Here is a 22,288-nt window from a genome sequence, read left to right on the forward strand (position 1 = left end):
CGAACATAGGATTTAATCTTACAGTTGCATTAGAAATAAAAAAGCTCAATTCTAATCAACAAACACGCTATGGAGGTTTATTTAATTTTCATTATATGTCTCCCTAACACAAACTCAATCATGCCATTTACCACAAATATTGACCAATAGTTTGTTAAGCTCCTTTGTTTTCCTTCAATCTTCTGTACAGCATTAGGTACATTAAATTAAGAATCTAGTAGGAAAGTAAAAAGAAAGAAATAGTCAGACATTCATACTTGAAATTCACAAGCACAAAGTTTCCAGTAGAGAAAGATACTGAAACTGCTAAGATAGGATAGGATAGGTCCTACGTCAATTAAAATGTCAGATGTTCTTTCTTGGAGAACCTGCCAAAAGTAATCAACAGGTGTGTGTATGCCCTTCCTCAGATTTGCGAGGCAATAGAACAAAAGAAAAGCAAAACAATAGAACAAAAATAAAATGTTCGATATAACCTTATATTGGGAAAAATTGCAAAAGTATTTGGTAATCACAAAGCTAACAGTAAATTGGACGATGTTCACCTAGGTTTCATCAGCAGCAGACACAAGGAATCCTTTAGATGCTTCCAAATGTCTTCAAGTCTAAGTGCGTAATTCTTTGAAAGAACAGAAAATACATATGTAGACTTCACAAATGGAGTTCATATGCTGAGCATCTGCAATGAATTGAATGCTCCACTAAGGGCTAATCTAAACTCAAAGGACAAGCTGAATGCATTACTTTCATCGATCTGAGCAATAAAAATTAAACATTAGACATGTACAAACTTTTTGGGAGTGCTAGTTTAGCAGATGGTCAAGAAAACAAAACACGTATTGCTGGCTTTTTCAGACAGGAAAAAACTGCAGACGTCTCCATAACCAGGACATTTGAAAAACAGAATTCTAGTGTCACCTGCGGGAGGGGGGTAGCGATTCTAGAAGAGCAGAAGCTACATGATGACGCACTACCAGCTACCAGCAACTTTCTGAGGTGTAAGCAGAGGACTTGTTAATGCTCATCTGTTCTGTCTTTCCTGCTTTCTGCTTGTTGACATTTTCCACTAGCTGGCAGCTAATCTACTAACCCGAAGTTAAGAAGTTCTTCTCTTCGTCTTTAATTAGCAACAAAGACATATGGGACCTGGATACGTTTGAAGTATTATAAGAGCTAATCAACAAGTACAGAACTGTTTCCAGGATGATTTCACTATGGCTCCTTAAATAACGGCACAGAAATTATATGGAACTTTTCAACATATATCAACCTATATAGTAAAAGCGCGAATGGATCTGTTAAGAATGGTGGTTTTGTGCTGACGTGGCTGTGTTTTATTGGTTGGAGGATGGTCGTCACTCATGCGTTTCTCACGTGCCAAAATTTTGTTTTAGGGCTTCCCTTGTTTTCTTTCCCCTCATTGATCTCCATCGCCCCCAACCAAGAAGGAAGTTGAGGAGCCGCATATGGCAATGGCAGAGCTTGAAGCAACTCATGCAACTCTCATCTTGAATCCCCGTTCCCAAAAGCCAATGACAAATCAGCAGCTTATTCACCGCCAAGGGCTTCCAAAGAGGACGATTCACCGCGAAGAAAACAATCTCCCTAGCTGGATCAGAGTCACTCAATCTCTTCTTCTTTGCTCGCTCTGTTCTCTGATTCTTGTCGAAGACGACTTAAGTCTTCCGTCTGTGCCTCTATTTTGTATATGATCTGTCTGATTCGTAAGATTCTCCTACCAAGTTTTTTTTTTATCCGGTAAACAAACCCAATCTTGGCGAAGCCGGAAACAAACTAAAAACAAATGCTCACCAGAGCTCCTCTCCTCTCCCCTTCCATTTTTCTTTTCATTTCTTTGTTCCTTTCTTCCTTTTTGTTGTTTTTTATTTGGTCCTTTTTTCTCTGTTTTTCCTTCCCGTTTCCCCCCTCCCCCCTTTTCCCTTTCTTCTCTTTCCTTTTTTCAATTATATGATTCTAACTGATTTTTTTCCCTTGTTAGAATTGGTCTGGATATGAAGCTACTAAACGCATGAGACGCAGAAATCATCTTAATTGGTAAGCTCCAATATTTCCCTAAAGTTTTACAGTTTCCTTTATTTAAAAAAGAAAGACATTTTCCCTGCTAAGATTTGTTAATCTTTCGATTAGTAACAGGGGGATGATAATGTTCTGGATGGTTTAGCAAGTCAAAAAAGTTTGATTTTTTTCATACCCTTTTCTAAATAATCAAGAACATTATAATTGTACTTTTTTGGATTGAAATATCATATATTTCATAGCATTTTGCCGAAGGATTAATAGGGAATGCCTTTGGAAATATGCTTTCAACAATCAATCATATGCATGTAGAAAAATTACTCCACTTCTTTTGTTTGGTTTGAAAAATGAAGTAGTGTATTTTTTGGCTAATACAGGAAGTTTTCTGAAGCAAGACTTATCACTCGAGATATCACAAGTGAATAGGTGAGAAAGTTGAAGTTTTGATGTTAGAAATCACATCGGGAATGGTGATACAATTGACCATAAACCATTTATGAAAATTTGTTTTTTTGCTTCCACTGGACTGGAATGCACTTACTTTTATACTTTTTTTCCTTCATTCTCCCAATTTTTTTGTCTCCTATGTTTCGGAATTTTTTGTCTAAATGTTTTCTTTTAAGCAGAAAAAGTAGAAATAGACTTTTGTGTGTGCATATAGGGATTTAAAAAGTAAATACACTTTTAGAGTTAAATAAAAAATGAATGGTGTTTGTTAAATTGGTTGGTGCAGAATATGATGAAATTGGGGGGGGGGGCATTGCAAGAGTTAATTCAGTTTGAAGGCATTCTCCAGTTATGATTCTGATACTTGTGTATTTGCCATACTGCCTATCTTTACTGCCTTGAAATTTAGCGGGGTTCTATCTATCTCTATTGATAGCAGTTACTGTTTCTCAACAGTTGAAATGTCTTACATTTAGCGGTTAGAGCAGCTGATGTTCTATGCTCAAATTTTCCAGCTCTTGTTTAGTTGTTGCTTGGGATTTTCAAAAAAACTTAAATTGTCAATTTTCTTGGTTTCTTTTTCATGTCTCTGCCATTGTCAATTTGCAATGGAATTGAACTTATTTCATCTTTTGATGACTTTAGTTTGAAGTTTTTAATTATAGTTTTGAATAAGTTTCAACTAATTGTGGGAAAGAAAGTTAAAGTGGCAAAATTTGTTAGATTGGTTGGTAGATGAACACTTTGGCCACAAATGTTGTTATGAAAGGTGTATGTTTACCAAAAACCTATTACTTAGAAGAAAAATATCCCTAGATCTCTTTTCCTTCTTTGACCATATAGTTTTGGATTCATGGGTTGTTCAAATTTAGCACAATGTCTTTGGCTAAAAACTTGGTGATTATTTTTGTGTAACATTTTATAGCTTTCTTTTTTTCTATTTGTTTCCATTTTGCATATGAACAATTTATTTTTGCTTCTATTTATTGTTGTTAACTTTTTGGGTTCAATTTTATAGGGGTAATGCTTCGTTTAGTACCAATCAGTCAAGCCCAAGCTTTGGCCTTTTAGCATAGTTCAGCTTTAGACATGTAAGCTGTTTACACTTTATTTAGAAAAATATCTTAGTCAAATAGATGTGCTTGTATACTAATAATTAGTAGATGTCTCTGTTGATTATGTTTCTGTTGATTATGAGAAAATGACTAAGTTTCTGTTAATTATGTTTTCTGCTATTTAACTTGTGAACCTCTGTTAATTATCTTTTCTGCTATTTAACTTGCGAACCATTTCTCTGTGTCCTTATTTGGCATTAAATTAGATGGATACCGGGCTCTTCATGATGGAATTAGGTATTAAAATTATCGGCATATAATAAAGCAAATAATGGCCTTCTACTACTTTTAAGGTGCTGATTCTAACCTTTTTTCTTTCACCTTTCGTTTTAATATAACCATCTCTATGAATGGAATTTTTTTTTGCAACAGTGTCTGTATTGTGTATATAATAATGTAATGGAAAATTGTTCATTTGTAGTTATTGCATGTTTTATATTGTAATTGAAGATTGTTCGTTTATTCTTTGGCTACACTGGTGCAATATGCCCCGACCTATGAATTGTACAAAATCCTTTGCTCCATACTTTTGCCTCCAGGGATAATTATATGGAAAAAACTTGTCTGGCATATAGGTAATTGCATAGATAGGCGCTAATGTTGATGTTCCTGTAAGTGAAAAAAGTTAGATTAAAATGGAAGTGACAATGATAAAAGAAAAAAATCTATGATATATTTTTGGAGAATATGGTAATTGTTACTAATATTTAACTGTATGAAGTGGATTTTTGCAGTACCACTCGAATGCTTCTGCCATTTGATTAACAAAACTACGTGTTTATTTATGTGGGAAGCAGAATCGGCCACCCTTGAAGCTTTATCAAGATCAGAGCCTTGAAGCATATGACCCTGGATATTAGATTTTGCACTAACTGTAGCTATTTGATCTTTGCATTACCTGCTGTCTATGTATATCAGCTCTTCATGCATTATATCTCACATGGCTTGTGTTATCATAATATTTTTGTTTGGTTTAAAATCTTGTGTAACTGGATGAGTTATTTTGTGCCAAGAGTTTGACCATCCCTTTTGCTACCGATGTATTGAGAGATTAGAATTATGGCCTATACTAATAATCCTCCTCCTTTTTTGGTCAAATGCAATTTATCCCACTGAGGTTAATGTGTAAGCACAGTTTCTTTTTATTGGATTTTGTTGAAGTTACAGGCTAATGAAAACCTTTTTAGTTATTGTACTACAAAGTAATGTGTTTTTAGTCTTTGGGTTATTTTGAAGTGTATGATTCTAATAACAAGGAAAAGGCTTGATGCAATACTACACTGCATTTCTTTTTTTCCTTTTTCTTATATTCCTTTTTGAGCTGGAGCAGCTTTGACATGTAATGAGAACCTCTAGAATGCAGTCTACTGGTCGCAAGTTTCATAAATGTAGCCTTTTACATTGTCTCATGTACTTGTCTTTCCTTTTACGAGATTCTAGCTGTTGACATGCATCAAATGATCAAGGGCTGAATTGCATTGAGGCCAGTGAAACTTCCTTTTTTTTTTTTTTTGTGTTAAGTAGTTGACCATCCCCTATGCTATTGATGTATTGAGAAGATACACCTGCATTAGTAATCCTCCTCCGTTTTTAGTCAAATGCAGTTTATCTCACTATGGTTGATATGTAAACACAATTTCTTTTCCTTTTCGTAGATTTCTTGAAGTTACAAGCTAATGAAGCTATTTTGGTTATTGTACTACAAAATAATGGGTTTTTTTTTTTTGCGGTCTTTGGGTTAATTTGATGCAATTGCGAAAATAGTGGATTGGTTGTATCAGAGTCTAAAAATAAGGCCAAGCCTTGCTGCAATACTACGCTGCTCTCGTTTTTTTTTTTTTTTTTTAGCTGGAAAGTCACAGATTTTGATGTACATAAAAAATATAAGGCAGTATTACATAGTGATATATTATTTTCAAACTAATGACATTGCCATTGTTGTCCAATTAGTCAGCATAACAAAAATGACTGTCATTTAGCAACCAGACTGAAATTGTGTCTCTCTTCATTGTTTAATAAAATTACAAAAAATAATCACAAAGATTTGTGTGCACCTTCATGTAATTCTTTATATTGAATATCCCAATTTGAATAATTGAATATTTCTGGGCAAACTTGAAAATTACACCGCGCATCGCGCGGTGTTCCCCTCCTAGTAAGTAGAATAAGCGCCGAAGAGCTCTTATGACCTAGATGGTTTTCGTCGTCCTCTCACGTGCGTTGTGTGTGGTTCCTGACGACGTCGTTTTGTGTTGTTCGACTTTCAACTTGAATTTCTGAATTTGTTGTTGTCTTTCGCTCGTTTCTTTTCGTCCGGCAGGGTTTAGCTTCGTTGTCTTCTTCCATGACGTTCGCCACTGTTGTATATCAGAAAGGCTGTTTGCCCTTGGTTGCTCCCATTTAACTAATCAGCTAGCCTTCGTCCTCATCTAATAACGGCAATAAATAATTTCTGTACTACTTTTGCTTTTACTCTTCAGCCTTTTTTTCAGCTTTTCAGCCGGAGCATTAATGGGTTCGAGCTTTCCCAGCCTTTCCCAGCCTTCGTCTACATGTACTTGCTCTCTATGGTTTTTCTTAAATTTCCGCCGCTTGCCCCTCTCTTTCTTCCCCTTCTCCTTTGCCTCACCTTCATCCTCAGAAGCTCCGCCGCCTCTACTTCGTTTCCTCCTCTCCAAAGCATTCGATCTCTCATTTCTTCTTCATTCTTTTGCATTTTTTCCCATTCTCCTGGTTTTGTGTTAAAACCTTCATTGCATTGAATTTTTTTTCATTTTTTTTGGGTTGCAGCTGGAATGATTTTTAATTTCTGGACTCTTATGCTCCATCTAAGATAGAGTTGGTAGCGCAGAATCATCTTTCCTCGCTGGCTCTGTTTTTGCAGGTAAGAATGTGAGAACCCGTAAATTTTTCTTATTTATTTTATTTTCCGGCGTGCATTTTTCTTACCTTATTTTATTATAGCAATTTTTCAGAGATTTTTATAAGTGAATATAGTTTTAAATCATTTTTCTAGTATAAGTTAGTTCATGAGAAATTAGGAGTGTATATTGGACGTGGGACCCGCTAGTACGCTAAATGCGATAAATTTCTGGCAATTAATTAAAGTTTGGTATTGATGGGTATTATTTTACAAGGTGTTAGGAGACAATTAGAGATTAGCTAGATAGCTTAACTATTGGAAGATAAGAGGATTAGATCAAACCCTTAAAGTGCCACGTGTCGCTTTCCTATTCAAAGTTGGACTTGCCTAACTTTCTTACCTTTACTAAAACATCAATTTTGATCAAGCTTTCTCCATTTTATTTCCTCCCTTGGCTGAACCTTTGAGAGAAGAAAGGAAAGAAGACTTCATCTTGTAACTTCAAATTCTGGTCCCAATCTTGAGTTTCAACTGATTAATTTTCAAATTCCTCCATAAAAGTGACTTGTTAAGGAAGCTTGAAGGTATTAGTGAAGTTGTTTTAGAGGAGGAAACCCTAAGCTACTACCTTTCTTGAGGTGTCAAGTTATTTTGCCTGGAAACTCACTCTTTGTTCCTTATAATGGTAAATTAGTAACTTGTGGTGGCTAAATAGGTTGTTTTATGGAAGATTTCATGGAATAAAGTGGAGTTAGATAAATTTCTGATTTTTTTGTGGATTTTTCTGTTTTCATATGATGGGTATGATTGGTCTTGGATTGATAGTTCTAAATTGTGTTAAATAGAGCCTTTGTGCGTTAATTGAGGTTAGTTGCGAAAAATTTCAGTTTTGTGCAGAAATTTCAGGTTTAGGGTTTCAAATCTGCCCTATTTTACACTGCATGTTCGTCCTTGAAGGAGGCCGAATCAGCCCTTGCCAAAAACATGAAAGTTGTTGGTAATTGAGTCAGCTAGCTACCTATAAAATTTGAGCTCAATCGGAGCACTGTAACATATGAAATAACCAAAATACCCTTGACTGCCCATAAGCCTTGTTTCACGGACAGTTTTTTGTCCTCACTAAAATTTCGATTTTTGATCATGAAAATGCATGATTTGGTTTTGGAGGTCTTCATAGGAAATGTAGGTATATGTCTTGGTTTCGAAACGCCATAAGATTCGTTTCAATCCGATATGTGTAGCTTCAGTTATGGTTATTGTGCCGAAAGGTGTGTTTTATAGTCTATGATTTGTATGTGGTTGATTTGAGATGAATTGGTGTTGAATGTAGGATGAAAAAATAAGAAAATGTAGGGGACATACTGTCCAAATTTTGGGAATGTGGGATTTCTTCGAGTTTGGTTTGGTTTGGGATATATATAAGAAAGGCTTTTGGGGTTGTTCGAACCCTAGGTCTTCATGTTACCGCCCTAGGTTTTCATATTATCTTTTCGTTCCCAAAATCATGTTTTGCACCATTTCATTAGTAATTATTTGGCGAGGCATACGACTAGTAGTCGAGTCTCATTTATGCATTCCGTTTACTCGATTTTGGATGTGAAACATTCAATTATTTTACTTTGGTTATTTTAGGGTTTCTTGGCGATTAAAGCCACTCTGGCGTGAAAACTTTTGAAATATCTGTACTTCAACCAGTGAGTGTACCACTCCCTTGAATTATTGCTAAAATGGTTATCTGTACTTACAAATTACTATTTGAACGTCTTTATCGACTGTTTATTTTGTACGAGACGAGTGTGTACCTTATCATACTCGTTCTCTAGCCTGTGTGGCTTGTTTCCTGTATATACTTGAATCTGTTACCTGCGCCTATTATAATGTCGTTTGGAAGTGTATCCAACGACCTTCCTGTTACATCAAAACTCAATCTCATGGGGAGTTAATTGAATCGAGCCAGAAGGGCTTCGTCAAGAAAATTGACAATCCATGGGTGCCTGTTCCTAGGGAATCTATGGGTATTGGAGACTCTGTATTTTCGGTATACTCGAGTATATTACCATTCCTGTTTCTGTTTGGCGTTTGGGCCCGGTAAGGAGTATGTTTGGTGAACGGGATTTTGGTATTAAAGTGATATTCTACTGGATTGGTTCCTTTATTTGAACGTTGACGGAGGGTCAACAAGGCTGGATCATGTATTGCAACGGGGATTTGGCTTTTGAGAACCACCTGTATCCTTTACATTGTGGTGTTCATTCATTTCTCGTATTTGATGTGAATATGTGCCTTAAAAGTGATTTTTCATGAGTTCTACTATTTCTACTGTTTATACTTTTGGTACCTCATTGAGCTTTTAGCTCACCCCGTTCCGTTATCCTTGTTTTCCTTACAAGGAACCATCTTTTGGAACTTCGATGTTTTGAAGAATCAGTGGAACTAGTTAGAAATTCTTTTGTTCTTTTGGTATAGCTCCTCGACAATTTGAAAACCCTAAATGTATCTTAATACAATGTTCCTTTTGGTTTGTAACCTTACTAATATGCATATATTAAAGTGTTTCCTTGGATATGTGGCATATGTATTTGGGAATGTACATTCTCTCATGTTAAACAAAGTTTACTTGAACCGGGTTGGATTATGACGTGACAGCGGCACTTCCATTACGTTTTCATTTTTCGTGGGAACGTTGTACCAAAGATTTATTGTATCTTTTAGTTCGACTCAATTGGGATGTGAATGTCTATCTTCTCGAAGTTCTTTTGAGCGTTGGGTAAGGTTTACGTTTGTTTCGGATCCGTAGTTCCGGCGAGAGTTGAGCTGGCGGTCCGCCAAACCCTTTGGTTCACCTTAGGGTGAGGTGGGGCTGTCACAGGTGGTATCAGAGCCGCTTCACGTGGTCTCTGCGTGGAGTGAGTTTGGGCCAAATGGTGTTATGATCCTGCTTTCATGAATGTGTCTAAGTGCTCGTATGAGCATAAGTTATGAAGCGAGCATGTTATATGTGTAAAAATCTTTATCATGGAACTTGAGGAAGATAGATACGTATGTCGGGTATGAATCTATAATATGGATGATTTACTCTTAGGACCGGCCGGCTCAAGTTGTGAATTATTTTATTGTGGATTCTTGTATTTGAGTATCAAGTAGTGGAGAACGCGAGAATAAGGGTCTGTATCTTGATTGAACTTGAGGTATGTCTGGATTTCAAAGTCTAAGGTACGGAAGATTTTACATTGGACCTAGTAATTAGATTGGTTGAGGGGGTTTGATATGAAAGTGTTATCATGGACTACTCTTGTACTAGTCTGGCTCGGGTTTTCTAGAGGGTGGCTAGATTGTAAGGGAATTCGCACCTAAGACTTGTTCCCTTTTGCTATGACCGTAAGGACTTGATAATTGTTTACGTGACTTTGAGTTAGTCTAGTTACAACCACAGAGGTTTTTTCTACCCCTATTGTGAGATTCGATACCCGTAGTTTGGCTCTCGATAAACTACCCTTGCCTATACTTTCTTGATATTTATCCCTTGATGTCAAAGTATGGACCTGACTTGATTATTATTGTGTCGAGGTCGAGAGTTTGAAATTAGGTATGGAAATATGAGAGAAAGGATTTAGCCTCTATACCTGTATGCTTCTAAGTTTAATTTTTTGTGGTTAGATTGGGAGTGAGGGAACTTAACAGTTATATGGTTACAGTCCCAAGTGTACTTGGTTACTTATTTTGATTTTCTAATTTGCTTGGCAGGCTATCCCTTGAGTTCGAGCGAATCGGTAAAATGGCACATTTGGCTGATATGTATAAGGAGATAGAGATTCTTCGAAAGGAAGTAGAGTTCCAAAAGAGATTAGCTGAGCACTGGGAAGGGCAATGGAAACAGGGGCTCCGTTTGGATTGGCTGTTTTTTGGATTGTTTTTCAAAAACACCACTGTAGCATTTCGAATTTGAAAAACAAGTCCGTTTGGATTAGTTGTTTTTTGGGTTGTTTTTCAAAAACTATATGAAAAACTTTCATTGTAGATTTTTTTGGATTTTTTTTAGAGGTATTTTTGAAACATATTTTTGAGTATAAATATACATTTATGCATTTATGATACATTTATATTTACAAATGTATAAATGTATATTATTATAAATGTATAAATTATAAATGAATATTATATAAATGTATAAATTATAAATTATAATTTTTATATTTTTATATAAATATACATTTATGCATTTATAATACATTTATAGATATTTATAAATAAATATATTTATATATTCATATAAAAATATATAAATGTATTATATTATATATAATACATAATATAAATATATTTATAAATGTATAAGTGTATATTATTATAAATGTATAAATTATAAATGAATATTATAAATATATTATAAATTATAAATGAATATTATAAATATATTATAAATTATAAATGAATATTATAAATATATTATAAATTACAAGTGTATATTAATATAAATGTATAAATTATAAATGTATAAATTAATATATTATAAATATATATTAATATTATGTAGAAATGTATTTATATAAATAATATAAATGTATATATGTATTAATATTATATATAAATGTAAAATTAATATTATGTATATTAATATAAATGTATAAATGTATTATATTATATATAATAAATAATATAAATGTATATTTAAATGTATAAGTGTATATTATTAAAAATTTATAAATTATAAATGAATATTATATAAATGTATAAATTAATATATTATAAATATGTATTAATATTATGTAGAAATGTATTAACATAATTTATATAAATGTATACATGTATTAATATTATGTATAAATGTAAAATTAATATTATGTATAGTAATATAAATGTATAAATGTATTATATTATATATAATACATAATATAAATGTATATTATAAATATACATAAATATTTTTATATTATGTATAAATGTACATTTATATAAATGCATTAATATAATATATATTATATTATATATAATTTATATAACATATAATATTTATGTAAATATATTATAAATATATAAAAATATATTTTAAATAAAATAAAATATTTATAATATGTATGTATAAATATATAATATTAGAAATGTATAATATATATGATATACATTAATATTAATATAATTTATATATAATATACATAATTGAAATATACATATTAATATATATTATAAAACAAAATTGCATAAATATATTTATAAATTTATATATAAATAAATGTATTTATATAAATATATAATATTTATTTCAATTGATATAATATATATAATATTATACATAATTAAAATAAATATATTTATATTAATATAATATATATATAATATACATAATTGAAATATAAATATTAAAATACATAATTGAAATATACATATTAAAATATATAATTAAAATATACATATTAAAATATACAAATTGAAATATGCTTATTAAAATATACAATTTAAATATACATAATTGAAATATATTTGGAGTTATTTTTGATATATTGTTTGGATATGGTGTTTTTGAAATTGTTTTTGAAATACACATTTACTGTAGCATTTGGAATGTGAAAAACAGTTTTTCAAAAACAAGTGCAAAAATACTCAATCCAAACGGACGCTAGGAGTATTCGGAAAAAATTGAGTTACTGTACAAGAACATAGAGCTGAAAAAGAAATACGAAGGAATTCTGGAAGAGATACGAAGTAAGTTTGGGCTAGTGCCTTCATCTAGTCAAATGGCCTCTCAGGACATTCCTAATAATAAAGATGAAGGAGATAAAGGAAGTGCTCACAATAACAAAGGGAAACGCAAAGAGATGGATGGAAAAGGAGTTGCTATGAAGGATAAGGGGAGGAAGAGGAAAAAGAATGGACACTTTAAGAAGAAATGTGTGGCTGCTAAGTGTGAAACGTATAACAAAAGTCATACATGAATATGTTATGTGAAAATTGGTGCATGCTTTAGATGCGGCCAACTGGGACACCAAATGAGGAACTACCCAGAACAAATGAATTTTGGGATGGCGAATCTGCTGTAATAGTTAAAATCGGCAAGTAGTGATGTGTTAGCTGAAATAATTGTATTTATGGACCTATGTATATGCAACCTCTATATAGTGAGTATGTTTTGGATAAAAGTAGTAGATCTAGTACTTGATATTTTGATGACTAATATTAAATATTGGTGATTTGACAGTATTGAATCCTGATTCATAAATCTTTTATTATCTTTTAGTCTCGATGTTAAGTGAAATTTGCGTCTGTGGTTCGGAAGGGGGAAACTTTTGATGTCTTCACTGATTTTCTTAGCATGGCGTTTTAGTCATAGTATTATTGCGATTTCTCTCTAGATAGATTGTGATACGAGAAGAATTTCGAGGACGAAATTCTTTTAAGGGGGAGAGGGTGTGAGGACCCGTAAATTTTTCTTATTTATTTTATTTTCCGGCGTGCATTTTTCTTACTTTATTTTATTATCATAATTTTCCAGAGATTTTTATAAGTGAGTATAGTTTTTAAATCATTTTTCTAGTATAAGTTAATTCATGAGAAATTAGGAGTGTATATTGGACGTGGGACTCGCTAGTGCGCTAAGTGCGATAAATTTTTGACAATTAATTGAAGTTTGGTATTGATGTGTATTATTTTACAAGGTATTAGGAGACAATTAGAGATTAACTAGATAGTTTAACCATTGGAAGATAAGAGAATTAGATCAAACCCTTAAAGTGCCATGTGTCACGTTCCTATTCAAAGTTGGACTTGCCTAACTTTCTTACTTTTACTAAAACATCAATTTTGATCAAGCTTTCTCCATTTTATTTCCTCCCTTGGCCGAACCTTTGAGAGAAGAAAGGAAAGAAGACTTTATCTTGTAACTTCAAATTCTTGTCCCAATATTGAGCTTCAACCGATTAATTTGTAAATTCCTCCATAAAAGTGACTTGCTAAGGAAGTTTGAAGGTATTGGCAAGTTGTTTTGGAGGAGGAAACCCTAAGCTACTACCTTTCTTGAGGTGTCAAGGTATTTTGCTTGAAAACTCACTCTTTGTTCCTAATAATGGTAAATTAGTGACTTGTGGTGGCTAAATAGGTTGTTTTATGGAAGATTTTATGGATTAAAGTGAAGTTAGATAAATTTCTGATTTTTTTGGAGATTTTATGTTTTCATATGATGGGTATGATTGGCCTTGTATTGATAGCTCTAAATTGTGTTAAATGGAACTTTTGTGCGTTAATTGCGGTTAGTTGCGGAAAATTTCAATTTTGTGTGGAAATTTCAGGTTTAAGGTTTCAAATCTGCCCTGTTTTTCACTGCATGTTTATCCTTGAAGGAGGCCGAATCAGCCCTTGCCAAAAACATAAAAGTTGTTGGTAATTGAGTCAGCTAGCTACCTATAAAATTTGAGCTCAATCGGAGCATTGTAGCATATGAAATAACAAAAATACCCTTGACTGCCCATAAGTCTTGTTTCATAGACAGTTTTCTATCCTCACTAAAATTTCGATTTTTGGCCATGAAAATGCATGATTTGGTTTTGGAGGTCTTCATAAGAAATGTAGGTATATGTCTTGGTTTCGAAACGCCATAAGATTCGTTTCAATCCGATATGTGTAACTTCAGTTATGGTTATTGTGCCGAAAAGTGTGTTTTATAGTCTATGATTTGTATATGGTTCATTTGAGATGAATTGGTGTTGATTGTAAGATGGAAAAGTAAGGAAATGTAGGGGACATGCTGTCCAAATTTTGGGAATGTGGGATTTCTTCGAGTTTGGTTTGGTTTGGGATATATATAAGAAAGGCTTTTGGGGTTGTTCGAGCCCTAGGTCTTCATGTTACCGCCCTAGATCTTCATGTTACCTTTTCGTTTCCAAAATCATGTTTTGCACCCTTTCATTAGTAATTATTTGGCGAGGCATACGACTAGTAGTCGAATCTTACTTAGACATTCCGTTTACTCGATTTTGGATGTGGAACCTTTAATTGTTTTACTTTGGTTATTTTAGAGTTTCTTGGCGATTAAAACCACTCTGGCGTGAAAACTTTTGAAGTATATGTACTTGAATCAGTGAGTGTACCACTCCCTTGAATTATTGCTAAAATGGTTATCTGTACTTGCAAATTGCTATTTAAACGTCTTTATCGACTGTTTATTTTGTACGAGATGAGTGTGTACTTTATCACACTCGTTCTCTGGCCTGTGTGGCTTGTTTCCTGTATATACTGGAATATGTTACCTGCGCCTGTTATAATGTAGTTTGGAAGTGTATCCAACGACCTTCCTATTACATCTGAGTTCAATCTCATGGGGAGTTAATTGAATCGAGCCAGAAGGGCTTGGTCGAGAAAATTGACAATCCATGTGTACCTGTTCCTAGGAAATCTATGGGTATTGGAGATTCTAAATTTTCGGTATACTCGAGTATTACCATTCCTGTTCCTGTTTGGCGTACTGGCGCAGTAAGAGGTATGTTTGGTGATCGAGATTTTGGCATTAAAGTGGTGTTCTATTGGACTGGTTCCTTTATTTGAACGTTGACGGAGGGTCAACGAGGTTGGATCAAGTATTGCAACGGAGATTTGGCTCCTGAGAACTACCTGTATCCTTTACATTGTGGTGTTCATTCATTTCTCATATTTGATGTGAATATGTGCCTTAAAAGTGATTTCTCATGAGTTCTACTATTTCTACTGTTTATACTTTTGATACCTCATTGAGTTTTTAGCTCACCCCGTCCCGTTATTCTTGTTTTCCTTACAGGGAACCATCTTTTGGAACTTCGATATTTTGAAAAATGAGTGGAGCTAGTTAGAAATTCTTTTGTTCTTTTGGTATAACTCCTCGACAATTTGAAAACCCTAAATGTATCTTAATACAATGTTTCTTTTGGTTTGTAACCTTACTAATATGTATATATTAAAGTGTTTCCTTGGTTATGTGGCATATGTATTTGGGAATGTACATTTTCTCATGTTAAACAAAGTTTACTTGAACCGGGTTGGATTATGACGTGACAGCGGCACTTCCATTACGTTTTCATTTTTTGTGAGAACGTTGTACCAAAGATTTATTGTATCTTTTAGTTCGACTCAATTGGGATTTGAATATCTATCTTCTCGAAGTTCTTTTGAGCGTTGGGTAAGGTTTACGTTTGGTTCGGATCCGTAGTTCCGGCAAGAGTTGGGCAGGCGATCCGCCGAACCCTTTAGTTCGACTTAGAGTGAGGTGGGACTGTCACAGAGAATCACGGCCATTAGATTCGCATTCTTGAACTCCGACAACTGGTTGCTGAACCCACTATGAGGTGCGTACCAGAGGAACTTTTCTCCCCTAAATTCTTCTGAACTTGTGCATTGTGGAGGAACTGGGACTTGTTCGGAATTACCTGAAATTGAAAGCACGGATGGGGGAAGAAGGCGCTTGTACGTAATGAAAAGAAGAAGAGAGCAACAAAGAAGGACAAAAAGTGCGAAGGATTTTGATTTGGGATGCTGATTTTGATTCTCTCTTTTTGCTTCTGATGGGATTCAGCGGTTCCATATTTCGTCTTAGGAAGAATCAAAAGGTTTTGGATTGGTCGTTAGTTAGCTGTTCATAAATTCACATAAGTCGCAATGAAGTAGTACGACATTGGATCAAGAAAATTGGATCAGAAAAGAACTGTCAAGTTCTAAAATTATACTATAATTTTGGTTCCATTGTCCTTTTTAAGGTACTACCTTCTTTGTTCTGATGTTTTTTCCCATTTTTTCTATTTCCCTTGTTCGAGCTTTGTGGATTAGCCCATATTTTAAAAGCGACAAGTCAAGATTGAATCCATGTTGCGAGCTGCTGAGTTGCGGCACATTAAATTGAACACGGTTGCATATAATTCTGCGATTGGAAGTTACATGAATTTTGGGGACTTTGAAAAAGCAATAATGGTGTATGGGTCGATGAGGAAACACAATGTTAAACCCGATTCTGTCACTTACAATGTGTTGATAAGTGGTTGCTGTAAGATGTCAAAGTTCTCTAATGCACTTGAATTTCTCAATGAAATGTTGGACCTCAAAGTTCCATTATCACAAGAGGTGTATTCATCTGCTATATGTGCCTATAGTAAACAGGCAAGGACTATCGATTTGTGACTACTGTCCCTGTAATTAGATTCTTCCATACTTAAATCTCTCTCTCTCTCTCAGGGTCAACTTGCTGGAGCAGAATCAATGTTTTCCATGATGAAGATGGCTGGTTTTCATCCTGATGTTGTCACATATACTGCTATGCTACATGCATATAGTGTTGCTGGTAAAATCCTATGTCGGACTATTTCATATATGCTGGCTTAAAATTACTGATATTAAGAAGCTCAAACTGAATGTCTTGTGGAAATTCCGTATGCAGATGACTGGGAGAAAGCTTTTGCAATATTTCAAGAAATGGAATTGCCTGGTGTCCAGCAATTCAAGGAGTGGTTTTGTAAATGAAGCAAAGCTCCTCCCGGAACTGAGCCCAATAAAATTCTTTCCTTTGTTGGAATGCATATGGATGTTGTTACTGCCAACCCTTCTGACTGGGTAACAGATTTTGAACTTTTAGCATTTTTGAGTAATTTATTTGTAATCTGATTATACATTTTGGCATTTTTATTACATTCTGATGATTGGTTTTGTCTTGTGTTTGACTGGAACTGATCGTAAATTTGTTTTGTGTTGTGAGTTTGCCAGAATGAGGACAAAAGAAAATGGTATATGTTAATTGGGTTTTCTTACTTTAAGTTTGCAACTCTCTCTCTATTCTGAAAAAAAGATTGTTTTAATTGATGATGAAAGGGGTTTCTTTGATTGGAAGTTTAAATTTGATAGTGCAAGGTTTAAAGTTGGAGACTTTTTGTGTTTTTATACACTGGCAATATTTTTCTGAATCGTTTCATTGTTATTATGGTTAGATCTCGCTGTTGCATGTACAATGCTACAAACATATCCATTTTCCCCAGGAATTTGAACCTCGTATGGAAATTGTAGTTATGCAATGACAAGCCGTGGAACTTAGTTAATTTTTCGTAGATATTGAATGCATGCAAGTTTTATTTTACGGTAGCTGCTGATTTGTAGTCTAAGGATGTTCACTATAAGAAAATTAAATCTTGAGTGCTAAATTGGTACCTTAATGAAAATTTTTGGCTCTCTATATTGTTTTATGAGGCCCGTGCTATGATTTGGGGGAATGAGTTCATTAGCCTTACTAACTAATGGGTATCTCATTCTGTTGTTGCAAATATTGTATTCCATCGAAACAAAATTACGTCAGCTCGTAACTTATATTTAAAGCTATTTAAAGCTATTTAACCAGCTATTTCTTAATTCGAGGGCATGATTATGGAATTTAGCTAGAACCTGTCATTGTAATTATCTTTTTCCAAGGTTTCAAGGAAGTAAATAGAGGGGTTGGAAACAAACTAAGTTTGAGTTCTGCTCTTTGACCTGGGTATAAATTTTTGTCTCCTCAGTATTCGAGTGTTTTGTATTTAGAGTCTAAGACAATATCTATGCCTCAGAATTTTGATCCTTTTTCGCTGAGCATTGATGGGGATAAACTACGGGGACGCGGAACTACTGATTGCCTTGGGCATGTCGCTCTTGTAGCTGAACTTATGACGAAACTGGGAGAGACAAAGCCACAGCTGAAGTCCTCTGTTGTTGCTGTTTTTATAGCCAGTGAAGAGAATTCATCTATTCCTGGGGTTGGTGTGGATGCATTGGTTAAGGATGGATTGCTCGATAAGTTGAAACAGGGGCCTTTGTAAGGACATAAAAGTAGTATTTAAGTATGAGAATCTTTTATTGGTTAATTGGTTATGTTGAAATTGTTTGGCATTTGGTTAATGGTTTATGTGTTTGAAAACAGATTTTGGATAGATACAGCGGATAAACAGCCTTGCATTGGGACAGGTGGCATGATACCATGGAAACTCCATGTTACCGGAAAGCTTTTCCACAGTGGTTTGCCCCATAAGCTGCTTTTTGGCTTTCTGTTGTCTCATATCAGCTGCACTAATTCTTTGTGTAAAACTCACATATGCAGGAAAGAGATACTGTCACTTTCTTAGTTGTGTCACCATGCAGGCAGTTCATATTATGACAAAGATCAAGTAATTAAAGTAACCATTTTTCTGGAATGATGAAACTAAACTAAAAGAGAGGCATCAAAAAAAAATTTTAACTTTGCAAGCACAAAAAATACATTTAATATTATTTCCTCTTGAATTAAATTATTTATGCAGAAACAACTGCATTTGAAGTATTCTTAGTTCACGGATAAATCCTTGTTAGTGATCACAGTGCACCAAAAATAAATGGGATAGGGTTGGCTGTAGATGAATTAATGTTACGATAATTTAGCTGGACAATAACTTGGAGGGATTGAAGAGGAATACTGCTGCAAGTTCATGCACATTAAGAATGCTCCATTACTGGGAGGAACCTGTGAATGTGTTCCATTTAGTAGTTTTCTTTTTCTGTAGGCTATTAATCCCTTGGAGCTAGCAATGGAAGCACTCAAAGAGATCCAATTACGGTTCTATAAAGATTTCCCTCCTCATCCTAAGGAACAAGTTTATGGATTTGCAACACCATCAACAATGAAACCAACTCAATGGTCTTGTAAGTCTTGATCACATTGTGGAAGAACTCGGACAAGTGTGATATTTGACTTGCCATAAGCGGCCAATCCAATTCCATTTTTCTGAATAACCATTTTATATTGCAGATCCAGGAGGTGGAATTAACCAAATTCCAGCTGAATGTACAGTTTCAGGGGATGTTAGGTACATATTTCTTTATATATTCTTGTTTAGGATCTTGAACTTTTAAACCCTTCTAACAATGCCTCTTTACTTTTGCAGGTTGACTCCATTTTACAGGTGGAAAATTTTTCCTTTTTTCTCCTTAGTAAATTGTGGATGATTTAATTTATCAGATTATGATATTTCACAATTAATTCCTTTGCCCTCTTCATTTTTATGCTTTAGGCTTAAACTAATTATCTTCCTGTACTTAAGTCTGCTGTAGCTTTACCAGTTGAGTTTAGAAGGATATTCAGGTAAAAATTCAAAAGTTTGACAGTATATATTATTCACTCCTCAACAGTGTATCAGATGTGCTGAAGAAGTTACAGGAGTATGTAGAAGACATAAATGAAAATATTGAGAAGCTTGATACTAGGGGCCCTGTTTCAAAATATGTGCTACCAGATGAAAACCTAAGGGGAAGGTATGCCTTTGTCGACTGCTTTGTTTAGTAGGAGCATGCTGAGTGGTTGTTGCTTTCACTTTAAATTTGGTAGGAATGAAAAAGGGGATTGTAGTTTATCAAATTGAAAATCATTTATCCACTAATTCAAGAAAATTTTAATATACAGAGAAGAAGTATGCATAAGGTAATTACACATCCTAAGATTATAAACACTGCAAGAAACCATTATTAGGCCCAACAGTCAACAATGTAATGCGAAAGTTTTTTGTAAACTGACAGAAAAGTTAAAACTGTCCCTGGATACAATCTATGAATATAGGATAAATTCTACATTTTAGATCTTGAACTAAGACTTCTCTGTTGCAAATGGTTTTTCAACTCAAAGCCACATGCTTCATCTGGGACTAGGAGGGATCACAGAACCAAAGCTCCCTTGTTTTCTACAGTTTCTAATTCATATCTTTCCACTTTCCCAGAAGTTTAATTGAGTATGCTCTTTCAAAGTTCAAATAAACAGAAAAGAAAGTCCCACATCTTTCTTGCAAACTGGAAAGCATTTCATCGAAGGATATTTAGGTTTGGGCTTCCTGTCATAGACATGCTTCATCACGTTGGGGGTTTTCTTTTATCTTTTTCCTTGGGAGTTGGAATGGGCAGCACTGATGGCAAACAACATAAGGGAAAAAAATGCCCATGTCATGAGAACTTTTGTTTCCACATAGGGGATGGAACAGCTTTCCACTAATAAAGACATTCCTTGATCAAGTATTTATGTTGTGAATTGCATTGCACCCTGAGATTATAATTTCAAACATGGAAGTAGGGTGATGGTCTTATGGAATCAGTTTTCTTTGCATATCAGTACAGTACTCATTGTGTAACATTCAGTTTTACAATTTATTTACCCTCAGAATCACACTAAGTTTCAACGAGGCAAATTCTGGAGTTGCTTGCAATCTTGAATCCCCTGGTTTCCATGTCCTATGTAAAGCGACTGAACAGGCAGTGGGGCATGTAAAGCCCTATTCTATTACTGGTAGTTTGCCACTTATTAGAGAATTGCAGGTACAATGAATTTGCTTGTCATAAGACTCAAATCTTTTGGCATCCTTCTAACTTTGTTATTTGGCAGGATGAGGGCTTTGATGTCCAAACTGCAGGCTATGGTAAGATTCTTCCATATCCTACCACTTTTTTATTTAAATAATATAAGCTTATAGCTGTATGCTTCTGGTAGTATTTTGTGAAAAAGATGTTTTAGTCTGCACTAGGATTTTTCCTAGAGCTTGGTTGCTTGAATCCTTTCTTGAGCATGTTACTTGCCAGTTATACCATTCCTCTTATCTTAGAAGGAACTCGATGAAAGCATGTTAAGATTCTGTCTTCTTGATAATTATTTCTTCTATATGGCTAACACCTAACCTGGTTGACATCTTCTACACCCATTCTGATGCAAAAGATATATATGCTGCTGTCAATTTTGGCTACACCAAAACAGATGGATTAATGGATTTTGCTCTTTTCATAAACATGCAGGCTTGATGGCTACATACCATGCCAAGAATGAGTACTGCCTTCTAACTGACATGTGCCAGGGCTATCATGTGCCTTGTGCCCATGTCATGCTAATAATAACGAATAAAATTCATGACTTTTCATTATTGATGTGAATGTCAGATGATGGAATAGTGGTAAAGGTGAGGTTATTTTCTTTTAATGCGTAGGAAGTTCCACGAATGGTTGGTGGCTTGTTAAGACTATATTTTCTTGCATGTGGGATATTCTTTTGTATATTTTCTAGCATGTAGGATATTCTTTTGTGACTTGTGAGAAAGTCGTGGTAATTGTTATGTTTCATATGAATAGTTTCCATATTTTAGTTATTCCTATCTGACACATATGGCTCACTCATTGCCAAGTCTTGGAAATTTTTTGCACGGGAGCACCATTGATGGTAATAAATGGAAAAAAAAATGACAATAATAGGTGCAGAAATGGTATAATGGTAAGGTTTCTTACACAAATTGAAAAAACAATGAAAGAAAAGGATAGGGATGAAAGAATATAAAGGACTTTATGAACTTTGTGTTTCTATAGCCATTTGATATTCACACACAGATTATTGCTTCATTTTGAAACAGGTTGCAAAGGAGGGAATTCCACTGCCTCCAGATAGAATGTTATGCCCTTTGTGTTCACAAAAGCATGTAAATCCATCAGCTGTAGCTGTTTCAGGATTTGTCTTTTGTTATTCTTGCATATTTAAATAAGTCTCTTAGGTTTGTTTCTCCATACTTTTGTATTGATCATGGTAAAATTGCAGAACTACTGCCAAATATTGTTTCTAAGTGATGCTTTCTCTTATGTCGCATTTCAGGAAGCTTTATCATTTTTCTGTATAGTGTACGCTAAACTTAAACAGTAAATTGTACACTGTAGCCAGAAATTCAATTTTGCAACTAATTCTTTTGTTTAATCATACTAGCAGTTGCATGTTACCCGAGTTCAGTTACATGAGATTTGCCATTTTCAGTTACAATTCGATATTATTTTGAGTTGTTGATGGGCTGGGATGCTAGGCTATCTAGAT

At 34.2% G+C, this 22,288-nt stretch overlaps 1 protein-coding gene and 1 long non-coding RNA gene across 2 annotated transcripts; both read left to right on the forward strand.

Annotated features, from left to right (window-relative positions):
* The first annotated feature begins 1,441 nt into the window (after positions 1–1,441).
* On the forward strand, positions 1,442–2,540 carry LOC140016715 (uncharacterized). The gene is made up of 2 exons (XR_011822919.1): positions 1,442–2,055; positions 2,415–2,540. It is a non-coding gene; the product is annotated as an uncharacterized lncRNA (long non-coding RNA).
* Positions 2,541–16,281: 13,741 nt separating this feature from the next.
* On the forward strand, positions 16,282–21,968 carry LOC113717101 (acetylornithine deacetylase-like). The gene is made up of 14 exons (XM_027241755.2): positions 16,282–16,572; positions 16,648–16,753; positions 16,814–16,841; positions 16,935–17,022; positions 18,003–18,247; positions 18,353–18,459; positions 18,967–19,107; positions 19,214–19,271; positions 19,350–19,367; positions 19,594–19,716; positions 20,610–20,763; positions 20,831–20,864; positions 21,235–21,317; positions 21,840–21,968. The coding sequence occupies exons 1-14, from the start codon at positions 16,282–16,284 to the stop codon at positions 21,966–21,968; spliced, it is 1,605 nt and encodes a 534-aa protein (XP_027097556.2).
* The last annotated feature ends 320 nt before the right edge of the window (positions 21,969–22,288 follow it).

This window comes from Coffea arabica, chromosome 11c (assembly GCF_036785885.1).
Source record: "Coffea arabica cultivar ET-39 chromosome 11c, Coffea Arabica ET-39 HiFi, whole genome shotgun sequence".
Lineage (NCBI taxonomy): Eukaryota > Viridiplantae > Streptophyta > Magnoliopsida > Gentianales > Rubiaceae > Coffea > Coffea arabica.